This window comes from Bombus affinis, chromosome 15, assembly GCF_024516045.1.
Source record: "Bombus affinis isolate iyBomAffi1 chromosome 15, iyBomAffi1.2, whole genome shotgun sequence".
Classification (NCBI taxonomy): domain Eukaryota; kingdom Metazoa; phylum Arthropoda; class Insecta; order Hymenoptera; family Apidae; genus Bombus; species Bombus affinis.
In genome coordinates, this window is record NC_066358.1 from 9,215,180 (window position 1) to 9,232,277 (window position 17,098).

The 17,098-nt window shown below is 43.3% G+C and overlaps 1 protein-coding gene across 3 annotated transcripts in view; it reads right to left on the reverse strand.

Annotated features, from left to right (window-relative positions):
* Positions 1-5,067: 5,067 nt before the first annotated feature.
* The window catches only part of LOC126924681 (nucleolar protein 4-like), a 96,245-nt gene continuing 84,214 nt past the window's right edge, over positions 5,068-17,098 (reverse strand). For 2 of the 3 annotated variants that reach the window (XM_050739419.1, XM_050739421.1), the window contains exons 7-9: positions 12,819-13,033; positions 11,365-11,555; positions 5,068-10,550 (exon numbers count right to left, since the gene is read on the reverse strand). In XM_050739419.1, the coding sequence (XP_050595376.1) occupies positions 10,384-10,550; positions 11,365-11,555; positions 12,819-13,033 (573 nt within the window). In that variant the 3' untranslated portion in view covers positions 5,068-10,383. The remainder of the gene's footprint in view (positions 10,551-11,364; positions 11,556-12,818; positions 13,034-17,098) is intronic. The other variant, XM_050739420.1, reaches the window with a different exon arrangement.

Here is a 17,098-nt window from a genome sequence, read left to right on the forward strand (position 1 = left end):
TCGGTAGTAATCGTGGAGCAATGAAAGTCAATCACCGGTGTAGCGAGGCCCGTGAGATTTATCCAGTTTTAAAAGTAAGAACGTTCCAACCTTTGGCCCCTTTTGCTCGCGTAAAGGAACCAAAGCGAAGGAAAAAATCAATCACGGGAGGAAAAAACAACACCTACAGCGATATTAGCCAAGACTGGAGCGGCACGCGGTGGATTTGAACGGATCGACGCCAAAAGCAGCCAGCTTCCGCTCTCGAACGCCTAATTGGACCTCTATTCCAACTCGTTGATCGTGATAATGACATTTACATAGGACCCGGTATCGGTTTACGGAACTGGTTCGGCCGCGAACTCGTTAACGAAACTAATCTCAATTAAGACTGAATCCGATAATGAGGTGGCTTAGTGTTGGCGTGCGCGCGCGCCACCGTTCTAGCTTCACGTATACATGTACACAGGGCAAAGCAAAGCCCATCGACTTATCTAACTTTCACATTCCAGCGAGCGCGAAACGATTTGCCTTGGTGCTTTATTAACAGGCTTTAATTGCGAATGCAGCAACCCGCCGCCGTGTTTGGTGTCGATTAATCACATTTGTCAGGACAAGGCGCACTTCCTAGTGCATCGTATAACCGAACAGACCCGATAGAGTATCCCTGATATCCTTGTCGCGATGATACAGAGCCAGGTGCTTCTACCAACTAGCGCCTATCGTATAATCGCGATTGATCGATAATTAACAGCGGCTTCGGCCTGTTCCTTTCTTCTTTATCGGATTCAGCTAAAAATCTCTGCTTACTTTGCCTTATCTAATGTCCGATTAGCCTTACCTCTGCTGTACAACGCGGTTTTTTAATGACATGTTTCGCGATAGACCTGTAACTTTTTTTCTAAAAAAAAAAAAAAAAAGAGTTCTTTACGTTCCTATCTGATAATAATAGAGAAATAGGAAACAATAAGTTGTTTAATAAAGCTTAGCTACGACTATTTACACGTGTTTCGCGTACACTCGACACACAGCTATTTTAAGATCTTGATGTTTAAAACGTAGAACCAGTCTCCTTTTTTCGCTTAGTCCGCTAGAGTCTGCTCGGAACAAGAGTTTCTTCCAGCAACGATAAGGTAGTTTTTTGTAGCAAGTAACTTGTTCTAGTCCACCCATACAAGCCCACTCTTTGTTACCTCTACGTGTACTTCGATTTCTTATACCCTTTAGATTGACCTTGTCGGATTAATTACTCCGTTACTCCACTGGTATTACATGTCTCGTTTCACGCGTGTCCATAGGAATTTATTTATTATCTGTAATATCACAAAGATATTCGATATCGAATTCCAGAAATTTCATATACATGCGTATAATAACGTAGGGAACGGGTCGAAGAAATTAATGGTTCCGAGTATTTGAAATTCTCAGCCGACTTTATCAGAAATAAAATCGAAAATACGTATCTTTAACATAAGCCGACCTACATGTCCTATTTATGATCTCGGCTGCATACAATGAAACCGTTATGCTTAACACGATAGAAAGCCAGAGAAATTTTTAAACAATTAAGCGAATACAATCGCGTCTAATCGCCGCCACGTGTCGATAAAACGAAGTTGAAGAAGTATCGCGACAAAAATGTTACCTAAACTGTTGCATTTACCGATCGAACGATATATACAATGGCGGATTAAACCTCGTGGTAAAGGAATCGATTTCTCTAATCCTTGCCGAATATAAATCCTTCGGATCGAAACCGCGCACCACCGGATTCGCTTTCGAGTCACGTCCGACGATCGTTGGAATCGATTCACTGACGCGTGCACGCCTTGACCGCAACACGGCGCAACATATCCGTAAGGCTGAGGAACAGAGCTCGCCTTAACCTAGGCGAAGCAAAAGGCAGTCAAGCAGTGAGACGCGCGAAGCGGAGAGGCAGGCTACGCCGGAGGCCGAAATGAAAGAGAAGGTGAACGCAAATACGGCGTAAATCACGCGTGGCACGCACACGAAATCAATCGAACCGGTGATCGAAGATCGTGGCCGAGCCAGTATCAATAACCCCAATCACCGGGTCGTTAGAGATCGCGGTCGGTCGGCCCTTAACGATGCAATTAGAACGCACGAGGGTGCTCGAATTAGGGCTGATAAATGTCAGGAACGCCCCCGCGCCGCTCGCGTCGTTTCGCTCGCAATCAGAGGCGGACGAATTTATTCGGTACGTAGCCGCAATATACCGAGTCAGTCCGCGTCATTAATCCTCTGTCGCGCCGGTAATAAGCCCTTAATCTTCTCCGCAAGTTGGCTACCAGCGCGTACCGAGCACGATCTCGCGAGTTATACTTGCGAGTAGCCATCCGGTCTGTTCCCGTTCGCGTTCACGTTGTATTCCGGAATTTCTAAGCGAGCTACGCTTCTCACGCGGTCTCCGCGCGATATTTACGACGAGAAAGACACTTTTCGCGCCGTCGCGATTAATAAAGCTAATTAATGCGGTTAATAAATATCGGCTTGACCGCGTTAAATCATACCGAAGGCCGGCCACCGGCTGGGATCGAGGCTTCTGAAGATTCTGAAACACGGGGCCGGTTGCCGATCAACCGTGGAATTTACCCTTCTTTTCTTTCTTTTCTCCTTCGTATCTTTGACGTTCTTTCTTTGTGCCCCTCCGCTTTTTTTCAGACGCTTCGGATGCTCCTCGATCGCGCCAGGTTGATCGAGTGTAGGAAGATGATTTATCGGTGGATCACAGGGAACTTTTCGAGAGCTTCGAGCGTACATTGTTTCTGTTGCTGCTGCGTGTCGAGCGAGTATACGCGCAGATTCAACTGCGGAGAGTTCGCATATAGCTAAAATGGCGCGTTAAATTACTTTCTCGTTAAGATATTAAGTACTTTTCCTTGGGTTATCTTCTCAAGAACCTGACGCGGGGCTGACGTTCGATAGAAACGGAGGAGAAGATCGTAAATTTAACAAGAATCCGCGAAAATCGACGAGAAATTTACGGGACGGATGGACGCTCGTGATTGCGCGTTTGCATCTGTAGCTGCGTCCAGCGATCTTCGATTTCAATTCGTTTAAATACACCGTAAAAAGCGTCGATTTATTTCTGTCGCATCGCGTAATCACCACGAAAGAAATATTCTTTAGCGAAGGTGAAAGTTCGAGGATCGTCCACGGTGTCGTGTAAATCATTCGACCAGCAAGGAAATAAAAGAACGAAAACCCTTTTTGCTTGCACCACCTCTCCCCTTTCTGTTTCGTTCGAGATTTCTAGACAATTTTCAGACGCCTCTCTTCGATCCACTAAGTCTTCGTTCTTCCTCCGGAATCTTCCATTTATAATTCGAAATTAATAAAACGCAGTCTGCGTTGTCGAACCGATGCCAAATTTAGCCTTATAATCAGAATTTTACTTAGACGAGAGCAAAAATTATCCATCCTTTGTCTGTTCGTCATACCTGGACCCTGAGAATGATTCGAGATATATTAGCCACAAGGTATCTTCATTTTCCTATTCTAATTTATCTTCGTCACTTGGAAGCCCATTGCGAGAAGATAAAAGAATGTATCAAAAAGCCGAAGACAATTCTTCTTAGCCACTACCGTACGATAAGACAGTCGGTCAAATGCTAGCCGACATCCCAGCTGGGATTTCCATTACGCATTCGTCATCGTCAAGCAGTTAAAATAAACAGGCAAACAACAACAAGATACGAAAATATATTCATGCAACAAAAGCAAAGACCCGAGGCACGCAGTGGTAGCCGGAGGTTCGATGCCAGCGAAATCGCGGCTCGTAATCGTTGGCTGGTGAGTCTATACTATAACCTTGACGTGACCTTCCTTTGAATCGAATGACCCTGACAAGCGCACCAGACCCAGCGGGGGACGGGCAACGTTCCCTATTTCGCGGCGCGGAGGCCTGCGATGAGTCCATCCCATTACGGGATGCGGTGGAAGGGCATTAAAGCCGGATTTAATGAGCGGTTTCGCCTTTCGGTTGGCGCGATACGCGCGCCGATTCCACGTCGTAATTGGTATAATTGGCGTTGGTCGATCGGTGACCGGGCTGCTCGTTTCAAGGGTCGTCGCCTTCGGCTGCGCCAAATTCAATCGGTCCGCTCGGTCTTCATTGCGTCCGGACCCATTATTTTCGCGGCTTTGATCGATCTCGCCGGGACACTTTATCCTCGAAACTGGGTTACAACAGCCGCGTTCTCCTATCTGAAATTTTAGCCTTTCGAGTCCCAGCTCGTTTCGTAAACCCGGCGACCAATTTTCCTGAATTTTCGTTGTCCTGAGATCTTATTTCGTAGCTGACGATTCCGTAGCGGCACGGACGAAAATCTTTCGACCAGGATAAAAATAGATTCACCAAGAATAACATTTTCCACAGACCTGGAACGACCTGGTTACAGATTTGGATAAAGTTGCTCTAAATTCTTTCCGCAACGGGAATAGTCCGCGTAAGACGAAAGTCCATTGTACGAAATATTAATGTTTTTCGTTGTTGGTATCGAACGATTCGAGCGCTCGGCTCGGTTACACGGCAAAGGGACGGATAAAAGAACAAGGCCCGATGTTACTTTCATTCGTTGCTGTGAGCCGCGCTCGTGGGCAACTCTTATTTCACAATCGAACTATAAGATCGTGATCTCGCGCGGCTCTCATTCGACTTTCCATTTCGTTCGATACACCGCGCACATAATACATTACCCTGCTGCTTGTTCGCCGCTTTTAAGGCGCTGATTATGCATGCGTTCGGATATTTATGTGCCGCGGGAACTTCGGCCGATTTTTATTTTTGTCCGACGTTAATCACACCCGGCTGAGGACGACCAACCAAAAGATTTATGAGATTTCGTGGCGCGGAGCCACGGAGAGCCGCCGATCCTCTTTTTTTTCTCTCAGCCTCGCTCGAATCTGATTTAAAATTGTCGGAATTATCGAGCAACGAAACAAATTTCACTTTGCACTCGAATAAATATTTCTCGTACGATGAGATTTTTCGTTTTAAAAGCGTCGCGCTTCTAACTCGATTCTCAAAATCTTAAACAGGACCGGAGAAAGAAAGACAGGCTGGACTATAAGTTGAATAATCGATTATATTTGGTAAAACATTTACAAGGTAATAAGACTTTTTTTTGTTCATTTAACGTTACATTTACAGGCAAGGCATCATCAAAGACCGTACCAACTCTACAATAATCGTAATAATTGTATAATGTTTACTTATAAGAAAGTATGTACCATCAAATTATCTTTATCGTTACTATCGATATTAATATTACGGTAGTACTACTCTTATTAATTCTTTCTCAGGAACAAATACATATTCTTTTTTTTCTTTTCAATATATTTATATATTTATATATATACCATTTTTTTTTTTTTGTTGCTTTAATCTTTAATCAATATACATCAATTCGCGATTACATTGAACGGTGTTAGAACTGCACCCCGTGTAGGCAAATAAGATTATTTCGACACATTGTTCGAAGTGTGCCTCCACGCGTTCGTAGACGATCGAACGAACAAACAAATTATACGTGTTACATGTATATATAGAATATGTACGTGTATGCATACGAAAATGAAAAAGAAGATGAGAGATAAATGAAACCGTAAATGTGTGTTTGTATTGTTTCTTCCTTCCAAGTTTCTCGTTACTTTCTTCGTCTTTCCCTTTTCCTTTCGATCGCATGTCGGGCGTATCGTTGACTCGATGTTTTTTTCCCTGCGTGAACGATTCGATCTACTACGTTTTAGTGGAATCGTAGTTGCGATTCGTCTTCGATCGATTTCAGTTTCCCTTTCGATGATCATCGTCGAGTGAAACTACGGAGGGTTTGGTCAGTCGCGGAGAAAATCGAACCGAACTCGCTGTACCGTGTTAATTATAAACGATTTTAATTGAAACAAGACGAGGAATGATTTTGAAACAGTTGTATTCGAGGCTAGAGATAAGACTTTCGCGTTGGTAGATCGACGTAGGAACAACAACGATCGTTATTCAAACTTAACCGAACGCAATCCAATTTCTTCGATTAAAGGATAATTGAATCACATACAAGATGGAAATCTATTTAAATTAAATATAATTCAGCTGTAATTACAATTAGTTTCCATCGAGTTTCATTTAAAATTGCATTTATTCTATACAACGGAACAATTTCCAGTTAACTCGTTCTAACCACGATGATAAAAAGAATACCGTACGTATTACGACAACTATAAAAGCATTTCATTTCTTCCTGTGTTCAATTGAAAAATCGTTCGCAATCTATTATAATTCAACTTCACCGAGGTAAATAAGTTTCTTTAATTCTCCTTTTCGATTAAATTCGATTCGATCGTGGCGCGACTAACCGTAGAAACCGTGATGCAAAACGGAATTATCGTGGCGTGTTCGTGTAGATGCACGCGGTCCCATTACACACGGAACAAGTGTACAAGTCTGAGAGACACGGATCTAACGCGGTACAACTATCCTGTATGATACGACGATCCTAACGATTATTACATTTCGCGAAGAGGAGACGTTCGAATGAAAGGAGGCGTTCCACGGTGCCGCGAAGCGAAGTCTACTTTATGCTCACGCGGAAAGAGACAGACAGACAGACAGACAGACAGACAGACAGGCAGGCAGGCAGGCAGACAGAGACAGAGAAAAAGAGTAGCACTTGTGTGTTTGTAGAGAACTATTGCACTATACAGATTCACGATACTTGCTCGATTAACTAGGCAGCGGCAGCGTTTCTTCGAGATTCCACAAACGAGACACGTTCGATGGTGGGCTCTCGTAGCGTTTCGAATCACTTCGAACGTGTGACGAAAGTTTTCGATCGTTTCAAACGTTGCCGAAACGTAGCTTGGAAATTTATCGGGAAAGTTTGGAGAATACTATTTATTTATCGATAGAAATCTGGCGGCTTTCGGGATCAACTGGAATTTTTATACGAATTTTCCGATGGTTGTCGTACACGGTAAAGTGACTTTCCGATCGTTTGTCTTGTTCAGTCATAAAATGTAGAGAAGAAAAAGTTAAGACGTCGATTCGTATTTATTTTGTAATATTCGAGTTACTTCTACTATTCTTATCCTCTCGGTAACAATAAATTTTCAAATATCTGCTACTTTGTCTTTTCCAACAACTGAATTATTCGATACAGCATATAAATTGCGTTTATGTGTTATGATCTATTTGCTTATGGCTTATAATATTGCACTATACAAATTATCATCGAAATGTATATGAAATAAATAAAGTTTAATCAAACTATATACACATTAGATAACAATCTTTGCCAGACGCAAAAGAATAAAATCATGAGACAAAGTTCTTCAACACCGAATTCATTTATTACATAGACTTGTAACATTTAAACGATTCAAAATTTACAGATTCTTTGAAACCCTCGTTCCAATTTTCAAAACCTTTCGAAATGAGATCTCAATCTCCTCCAAGATTTCAAATATTTTCCAATTCCTAATAACTTAGGAACTTTTGAAGTTCCATGTACTTCGACTGAAAATTAGTAGAATTTTAAATAGACCGTCAAATCTTCCAAACCATTCGACTTCTCGCTGGTTCTCTAAAGCCTTCCCATTTTCAGCAACGTTCGATTCGGTTCCAGTGTACGGTTGATCGAATTACTTGAACAATTAGCAACCCGCTTGTTTCTACAGATATTCCAAACGGAGCGATCGCCGACCGATGGGACAAGTTGAAAACGATTATACGTTCGTTTGTCGAGAGACGAAAGCAATTGAATGCGCGATCGAATTCAATGATAACGGTCGTTGTCGAAACGGAGAAGGGAAAAGGAAGTACGACATCGTGTACAGGGGTCGGTTGATCGTAAAACAGTCGGAGAGTCGTTCGTCAACCCTTTCCTTCTTTCCAATTGTTCGTTCATCCCTGCCGATGGAATGTTTCTCCGTGTCATTCTCAAGCTCGAGTTCACGGCGTCACGGCCATCAATCATCCGTAAAATATATTTTACAATGGTACATATACATTTATATATATATGGATTTATATGTATAATAATAATTAATTAATTAATAATAATATATTCTCTCTTCGTATCACGTTAAAAGCAATTCACATTTTCGAAATTTTCTTTCATCTCTCGATTTCTCCGTCGTCGCGTCGCGATACGACTTTTATAAACTATGTACAAAAAAAAAAAAAAAAAAGAAAAAAAAGAAAAAAAACAACGACAGAATTGAATTAACGCGCGAAGACTGTTAGCGATAAACTAGAAAGATTTTTCTAGAAAGCTTTCCTCTCGAATCGTCGGTTCGAGGGTAACCATGGAAAATCGTAATCACGATGATAACGTAAAACATAATGAAACGTAATAGTGAGCGAATAGCGATAGGCAGACGCAACGAAATCGATAGAATCGATAAGAATAATGCTTACGTGGCGGAAGATATCGGATGTGGCGCAGAATCTTTCTTTTCTTTTTTCTTCCCCTTATTTCCTCGTAAACACGTTAGAACGACTCGTTGGCCCAACGATAAAACAACGGTTTTGCCTTAGAAGAAAGTAAAACGGAGACAAAATAAAGAAAAATTAGAGAGAAGAAGGAATAAACGCGTGTCTATATAGCCCTACATGTATCATCGTATAATGATAATGATAATAATAATAATAATAATAATAATAAAAATAATAATAATAATAATAATAATAAAAATATTAATAATAATAATAATAATAATAATAATAAACAGTGTTCTTTGGTAACACAGTGATGCGTCCGGAGACCACGAATACGATTTCAACGTATTGTCCGATCGTGACAAGATGGTCCCGATAAATATATGCAGCGTTGGTCGAGGATCGTAATTTTTAATATCTTTTTATGATAAAGCGCATTAAACTTCAAGTACTTGTTGTTTTCGCAGGGGCTCTATCTTTGAAGGAAAAGTTTCAGAGGTACAAATAGAGTTCCATAATAAATACAAATATCTCAAGAGGTTTTTTCATAGATTAGACACGAACGGTTTACAAATATAGTAGAATGTTTCGACTATTTAAAAGATCATATATACAATCATATTTCCAATGCAAGAAATAAAAATACATGGAAATTTTCAATCGCGAAGTACGTTTACCGCGTTCGAAGCGGAGTCGAAACAGCCTCGAAAATCTTTTCCTTGAAAGCTAAGCTTCAGACAAGACCGGTCACTTTGCCAATAAAATTCTTGGAAATCCCCAAGCCAATCTGCACGATTCAAGTACTATGCTTTCAGCCAGTGCACGATTCCTGTGTACGATTAATCGTCTCGATCCACTGACCGTTTTCTCGCGTAACAAAGCATGGCCTGCATCTTGTCCCGCGACCTAATGTAGTACACACGTTTACTCGCGCGGACGTACATGTAGTTACGCTTGGGCTCTATATACACGTAAAGACTGGAGCGTTCTTCGTCGTTTTCAGGCTACTCGCGTCTCCCCGACTTCTCATCTTTCATTCCCGTAATTACGGTACGTGATCCTGTTTCTTTCACGTTGATTCCTATGTACATAACGACGTTCTCGGGTAAACGACAATGGCGACGTTTGATAAGTTACACGATAGACGTTCGAAGCAGCGAGCTTTGATCGATCGAACAAAAACGGCAACTTCGAACGTACAAGCGGTCGCTGCGATCGGGGATTGATTCGCGTGGCTAGCGGAATTACTCTAAAAAGATACGCCAGTACTTTCGAGTAACGATCGATCGATTCTTCCGCCGGGTCGCTCTTCGTCAAAGCCTCTTCCATGCATTCTCGCACGCACGCACGCACGCAACACGCATCGTCTCATATTCTCTTAAGCTTAAGCTTATCGATAGTTAAGTAAATATCTGTAAATCCTCTCTATGTACACCCTGTTTGAATAGTTCCCTTAAACCTAGCCCTAGAAGAACCGCGTGTTTTCCGGCGATCCCCTCGCTTGGCGTTTGGAACTCTGTTCTTTTCCACGAATAAAATTCGTTTCCGCTTCGTCCTATCGATCCAGATGGACGTCCCTCGTTATTCTTTCGAGGCGTTATTCTGTCTGCAGAAGAAGCTAACCGCTGTCATGCTCGAACGATAGGAAATTCTATCATCCGACGTCCTCGGGTGTAAGTTTCGCCGGGTTGCATCGTTCGTTGCATCCTCGAGGCGATCTGTTCTCGGGAATCGTGTTTCCCAGTGGTGGATAACGGAATCTCGTTACCAACAGTCGGTAATTTCCACTTAGAGCAAGGTAAACGGGCTTCGTTCATTGCGGGCATTCAAGTCTCCGGATTCGAGGATCGGCCGTTTAGTCGGTGTATTCGTGTCGCATGGCAGTCTGGTTCCTCGTTAGGAAAGACTTACGAGCCGAGCTGTTGGCCACTGGCTACGTAAATGTAACTCTATGGTTGTTGAAGCAACAGCTGCTCCAGTTCGTCGGCAGATCTCAGGAGGAACGCTGCTGATTCTCGATATCCAGTGATCAATTGCCTGACGGCCGTCATCTCCGTTGCGTTTAACTTGTGACTGAGAAGCGGCTTCGTGTTCTTCATGCTCAGATCCGTCGGTCCTGCAAAAGTAATCACGGTTGGAAGAGGTTTCATCGTTTTTATCGCGGTGGGCTTTAAGCGTGTTTTCGAGCGAACATCGTCCAATTTACGACACATCGACTGGCATTCGAATTAATCCTTTCGCCACGGTATCTTTGGAATTGAAAGCGTTCTCGATATATACTTAGACCATAGAATCGGCTTTTCTTAATACGTTCTGTTAATCTACGTTATAAAGTACGTATATATATACAGAGCTCGCGGCAAACGAATTAAAACGTTATAACGTAATGATATATGAACGATTTGGTGCAGAGAAAAGAGAACAGACCTTTTTCTACTGTATCACGGTTTCGTTCCAAGCAACGAATAAGTAAACGTTTCTTTTTCTATTATAATCCCAACGTGTAATTATTTGGAAAGCTACGCGTACACATCGTTCGAATTTACTACTGGAAAATCTACACCGACCGGATTATCTACCACCGTATTATATACAAACGAAAGCAAAACGAAACATCCCATTCATTCTGCGGATCATCGAACAGAGAGAAATAGGCAACGCGTTAAAACAACTTGTCGAAGGAACGCGTATCTCTCCGAGATTAAGTTCGATCTGTTTTGTACGAGCGATTCCTGCGGACGAAACTCGTGCAGCGCGTGACCGAATTCTCTGTAGGTAGAAGCTGAGCGAGATTTTCTGATCTCGTTACGAATGCTTCGCGATTACTCGAATCTCGTATACGCAAACGGCGGAATATATAGCGGAACGAAAATAAAATGGAACTAGCGCGGCATAAGCAAACTCATAAGAACACCGATAAGCAATATTACTTTGTGTACCGTTGCTCAATAGACCCGACGTGAAGCTCTGCGTGGGGTAGAGGCCTGCTGACAAGGTTGGCGGCACTGTGGTCGGTCCAGCTCGCTGGAACGCTTGGCTGAAGTTCGGTCTGTACATCGCCGTCGGTGCACCGCCGCTGGCAACACCGTTAACCGTCGACGAGCTGACTATCGTCGCCTGGCTGAAAAACGCGAGCGAGATTCGTGTTAACGATAACGCCATGTAGCATTGATTAGCTCCGCCCGATTCCGCCTCCGGTCTCTCTTTTAGTTTCGTTCCATGATCTTTGACCGTCTACGAGACGTTTTATCTGCGAGCTCCTTCCTTCGCCGCGGCTAACTCGGCTCTCGCTGTGAATGAGAGATCGTCGATCGCGGAGTGAGAATGGGCGGTCGAGCCACCGATTACGACAGGAGAACGTGCTTTTTTTCATAGCGATCGAACGTCGTGTCGACGCGCGAGCTCGAGGCGTGTAACGATCCAGTTGTGGAAGACATTTTACATCGGCGCTGCTTTTATGGTTTCTATTCGTATTTGTCTTAATACGACGAATCGAACGCGACGTTTAAAAAATTTCCGTTCTTACGTTGTTAGAGGAGAGAAATATTTATTCGCCTTTCTTCTAATTTAATACGAAGGCTAGGACTGAAATTTTACTTAACTAATTATACTAAGTTAAGCTATTTTTAGCCGAGAGGAAAGGATAACTGCGTCTACTGAAATCCTTTTACTCGAAATCGAATTTCTCACTGATCTAAATCCGGTCACCTCGTCTAGACGCTATCTTCATTTTTATAAAATCCAGCATCACAGTTGACTTTAGACGTATTCTCGCAAACTTAAAGCCATTGTCTATATTTGTAGCTGTGTAATTGACGCGAAGTCGAATTACCGGACCAAATAATATGATTTAGTCACTCGAAGTTCGTCGTTTACTTCATTTTTCAACGTATTTAACTTTGATTAACGAAGCATATTTGATCTGACATGTTATATTTGACGTTTGAAAGTACCACGTTTTCTCGAAAGAAAATTTGCTATTTACGAAACGTATCGAAAATTCAATGTATAATTTTATAAAAATTCAGTAGAAACGCTGAAAAGAGAAAAGTTACTTTCAACTTCGTAATCTACAGATTTCTCCAAAACCGTTACTGCTTGAATTTTTTTTTTCCTAGCATATATCGTAGCCTTTCGTAGCCTTCGTAGAGTTCGCTCTATCAGTACGTTCTAAAAATGGTATTAGTATCTTCTACTTATTAGTCAACAATTTAATAAATTACGCTTTTTAGAAATTAAACGATCGTAAATTCAATTACAATTACTAAACGAACTGATAACAGTGTAAATACAAGTAATCTGGAATTGTGAATCTGTAGTATTTACTGATTGTACGAATTATCAAAAATAATCGCTCCAACGAAACTAAACGATTTATACTGACCTCATGAGACTCTTGTTGTCCCCTGGCGCGAGCAATTTCGACGCGGGTGCGAGAGACAAGGGTGTAGAAGAGAGGGTGCTGCTCGGCAAGTTCGCCAAACCGGTTAGAGGCGCCAGGGACGTTAGCGATGCCGGTGGTGTGTCCTCCCTCTTACCAGGAAGTGACTTTATCGGTGTACTGGAGAAATGGTCCAAACTTGACCGAACATCCGTTTGCTGTAACAAGCGGTGCATCTTAGCTCTCGTTCGAGCGGTAGTAGAATCGATAGATCGTTGAATTTGGATAAGTTACAGAAAAATGAACTTCCGTTTATTCTCTATTATTCGGTAACTTGATCGGAAACATAGGTTTCCAATCTTAAAACTGATGGCTGAAGGAATGACGATGTTGTTGGAAACGATCTTCAAACATTTTCATTGGTATGAAAATATAAACGTTTGTAAAATTCACAAACGAGTGCCTATAATTCATCGTTTAATCCTTTGATCTTTATTTCTGTATATCGATAACTACAATCGTTACATCGTGTTATAAGTGAGCTAATAATAATAATAATAGTGACAGTGGGATAGTTTGGATTCTCGTCGTGCTTGAAATTTCTTCGAAGCTCTTCCGAACGACGTTTTCTCTACACTATCGCGCGTATCGATAAACAACCGATTCACGTAATTCCGTATAATTAACAAAACTCCGTATCAACGAGTATCTGTATCGACAAATGGTATTCCAAACGACCATCTATAATTAGCAACTCGAGACAGCCAGTTCACCGATTCTCGGCTGAGATTAAACGACAACCGACGTAGTTAGACAAGTTACTTTTGAAGATGCATGATACACGATACATCGTCGTATACATAATTTCGAGTATCATGAAGCAGCTGGTTTGTAAGCAAACTTTACAAGGAGAATGTAAAAGGTTGCCGGTCGTAGCGAATCCGTAATTCAGCGAACAAGCTCGACTCGCACGTAAATTGATCGCAATCGAGTCTATTCGTGTCTGAGACGGGGCACGACTTTTGGATCGCTCGATAAATGGACCATAATCGTTACATTTTGTTGCCTCTGCTGATTGGCCGGATCCCTCCTCTGTTGGACGCCCCTCCACCCCCAACGCATGAGAAACCATTATCTGACGCTCCACATTTTTAAGCATTCTGACCCAGTTTTCGCCAGTGGCGATTGAGAATCGGTTTGGCGCGGAGAGTACGCGAAAATCGATCGGACGCGACGTCTCCTTTCGAGAATAAAACATGGAAGCACGTGGCCGTAAACTTCCTTCGTACCTGCTGGACCTGCACGCGATCGTACACTTGCTTGTGCATCACTCTTAGGTTCTTCTTCCTCATGTTTGACCCTCGTTCTCTAGTCCGTTTCTTTGTCGTCACCGTCAACTGGCCAATATTTTCTGCACTTGCTCGTTTCGTCGCATCGTGACGAATTGTTGACGCACACTGGTTGTTTCTCGACGAGAAGATGTTCGTAAAGTCACTTGCAACTCGTCACTGACAAGCACACCATGGCCTCCTGAACCGGACTATCCTTGAAACTCGATGATACACCGTGTCACTAAAACACCACGTGTTGCCAGCGATGGCCGAATCAACGGACCACCGATCCTCGGTCGAACGAACGATCTGCCGGATGAACCCGCGACACGATCATCCTTCTGGTCGAGCAGCCAGCCCGGGGTTGAATCACCTGGCGCGAGAACGGTTCGGACGGATCGGCGAAAAACGGTGGCAAAAAAGGCGCGGAGGGACGGCAGCAGCGAGATCGAGAGGCGGCCAGATGTGGCGGACAGGGACGTCGAGGCGTGAGTAAGCTCTCTCTCGTGGCCAAGGAAATTAATTCGTGGAAAGAGAGGCGTGCTAGTGGCGAAAGAAAGGGGAGAAACAGAACCGAGGAAAGGAAAGGAAAGGAAAGGAAAGGAAGAAAGAAAGAAAGAAAGAAAGAAAGAAAGAGAGACAGCAGAGGGGCGCGTACCGCGGGAGGGGTAAGGGAGAAGAACGTGATCACACAGGCGTGCACGGAGGAATGAAATCGTCAAGAGAGAGGAGAACGGATGTAGGGAGGTGTTTTTATGAAAGGCGAGCAGTGTGCGTTGACGTCAATTATATAGGTGGCCACGGCAGATAGCCGCGTCCGTACACGAACCCCGGTCTTCTCCTTAATGGGTTAGGTTTAGGTCGCCGCAGAGGTTATCGGTCTCTCCGAGCTCCCTCTCTGCTCCTCGCCAAGCTGCCACGACGCTATCTTGCTCCTCCTCGCTAGGGATTTTCAAAGTAGATAAGCCTCGAGACGAGAAACTCCGATGGTTCTAGCTTCTTGCCTCTGATCCGAGGAGGGATCCTCCAGAGTAGGTATGTAATATTCACGAGGGCAGAAGGGAGGATTAGGCGCGCCAGTGACACGCTGCTGACACCCACGCGTTAGACACGCGACACGGTGAACACGTCGCGCGATTCTACGTTTTGTTGCAGGGTGAACGAACAGAACAGTGCCGGGGTAGCCAAGGATACCGGTTGCAAAATGACTCGTTGTGCAGACTCTTGCAACTTGTGAAATTCGTGTTGGATTCGCGGCATCATCGACTACCGAGGAAGCGCCGCATAGATGTCGCTGGCTTTGCGCCGCCATGATCCAACGGATGACGGCCTCCGCAGTGAACATCAGTCATACAGTTATACGACCAAGGGACGAGGTAATTCGTTGAAATGCTGGAATACGGCGGTTGGACGAACGAGAATGTGCGATTTTCTTGATCGGAAGGCGGAGCAAGTCAGCCGTGGCCCTTTTTAAACGATGTCACGGACGCGCGATGATGACTAACGCAAAAAAAGCTGAGACTGATGGTGATTCGGGCTTGTTATCACCACCTTTGACACATGTGTATCGTTCGATTTTTATCTGAGACAATATAGCCAGAAGAAACGGTGATGCTTCGACCAAAAATCAAACCTCAGGTTAACTCTATTTCTCGCGTGATTTCTCCGTTGCGAAAGGAGCATCGATACGCGGTGTTGGACAACGCAACCATCTCTACGATATATTTTTTTTTTTAAATCGAGCAACGCTATATGGTCGTAGAAGCGAAAGTTTCGAATTGTCGCGTCCTCCGTTAAAAAATTAATTTTGCCAAAGTATCGCGAAAAGTCTGTTTCACTGGCTTATCGATCGTAGCCAAAGCTTTGTTGCCGCAAAAACAAACTCTGCTACGCGAAGACCAATTTCGATTTCGAACATGGTATTTCGTCCGCTCTTCGAACATACCATGGGAAAGCTATTCGCGGCTGGAATCTCGGTGAAAATTTCGATCGAGCTATCCGTAGCTTGTTGACGACTCCTGGCCTGGCAGAGAGAAAGAGAGTGTGAGAGACAGAGAGAGAATATTTCGATTTTTCCGTCGTTACACGACCACGCGTGGAACGTGGTCAGCGTGTGTGCGTTGAATCAGAGTGGGAGAGGTGCGCGACCCATGGGGTTATCATCGGCCTCTCTGTGTACCTATATCAATCCTAGCTTCGTTTCACGTATCACGCTCCGAAGCGTTGCGCAGGAGCCGCGCGACGTTCTCTCGGATCTCGACGCGCGATAATTTTATGGACGGAGCTACTTTCATGGAAAACTTTATCGTACACGGTTGCGTCACCAACACGATCCGGATCCTCTGTCGCGAACCGTAGATCTCGACTCCTATACTCGGTCACTTTTAGTAAAATATCTCCGTATTCGATCGCACATTTTCGTTTTTAAAAATGGTAAAACGTCGCATTTGACAAATCGTCCATCGCTTTGCGAGTAGTTAACTATTCGTAGTGAAAAAGAAAGTGTGGCATTTTAGTCGTATCGTATTTGAATTGTCGGGTTTTGTTTGCATCGCAATTTCAATCGCTCGTACGTCAAAATTACGACAAAATAGCGTTTGAGGTTATCGACAAACGTATTCAACGATATAAATTATTTATTACTTTTCCTAGAATGAAAAGCTAGATACGCAGCTAGAAAGTTACGTCAGGTGATGTCATACGATCGATATATTTCATAGAAGAGATTGATATTTCTTCGATAATTTAGTGGAACGTATGCATCAATTAGAAGGAAAAGTATAGAGTGCCGATGCTGTTGCAATACTATTCATGTGCAAAGTGTCGTTAGGATCATATAATAATCACGTGATGGTTTGGCAAGCGTTTCTAACGCACGATGATTTTTGTTTTATCAGCATCAATAGAGGAGGCTGACGATGATACGTATGTACATAATTTCCCATTTCGTAT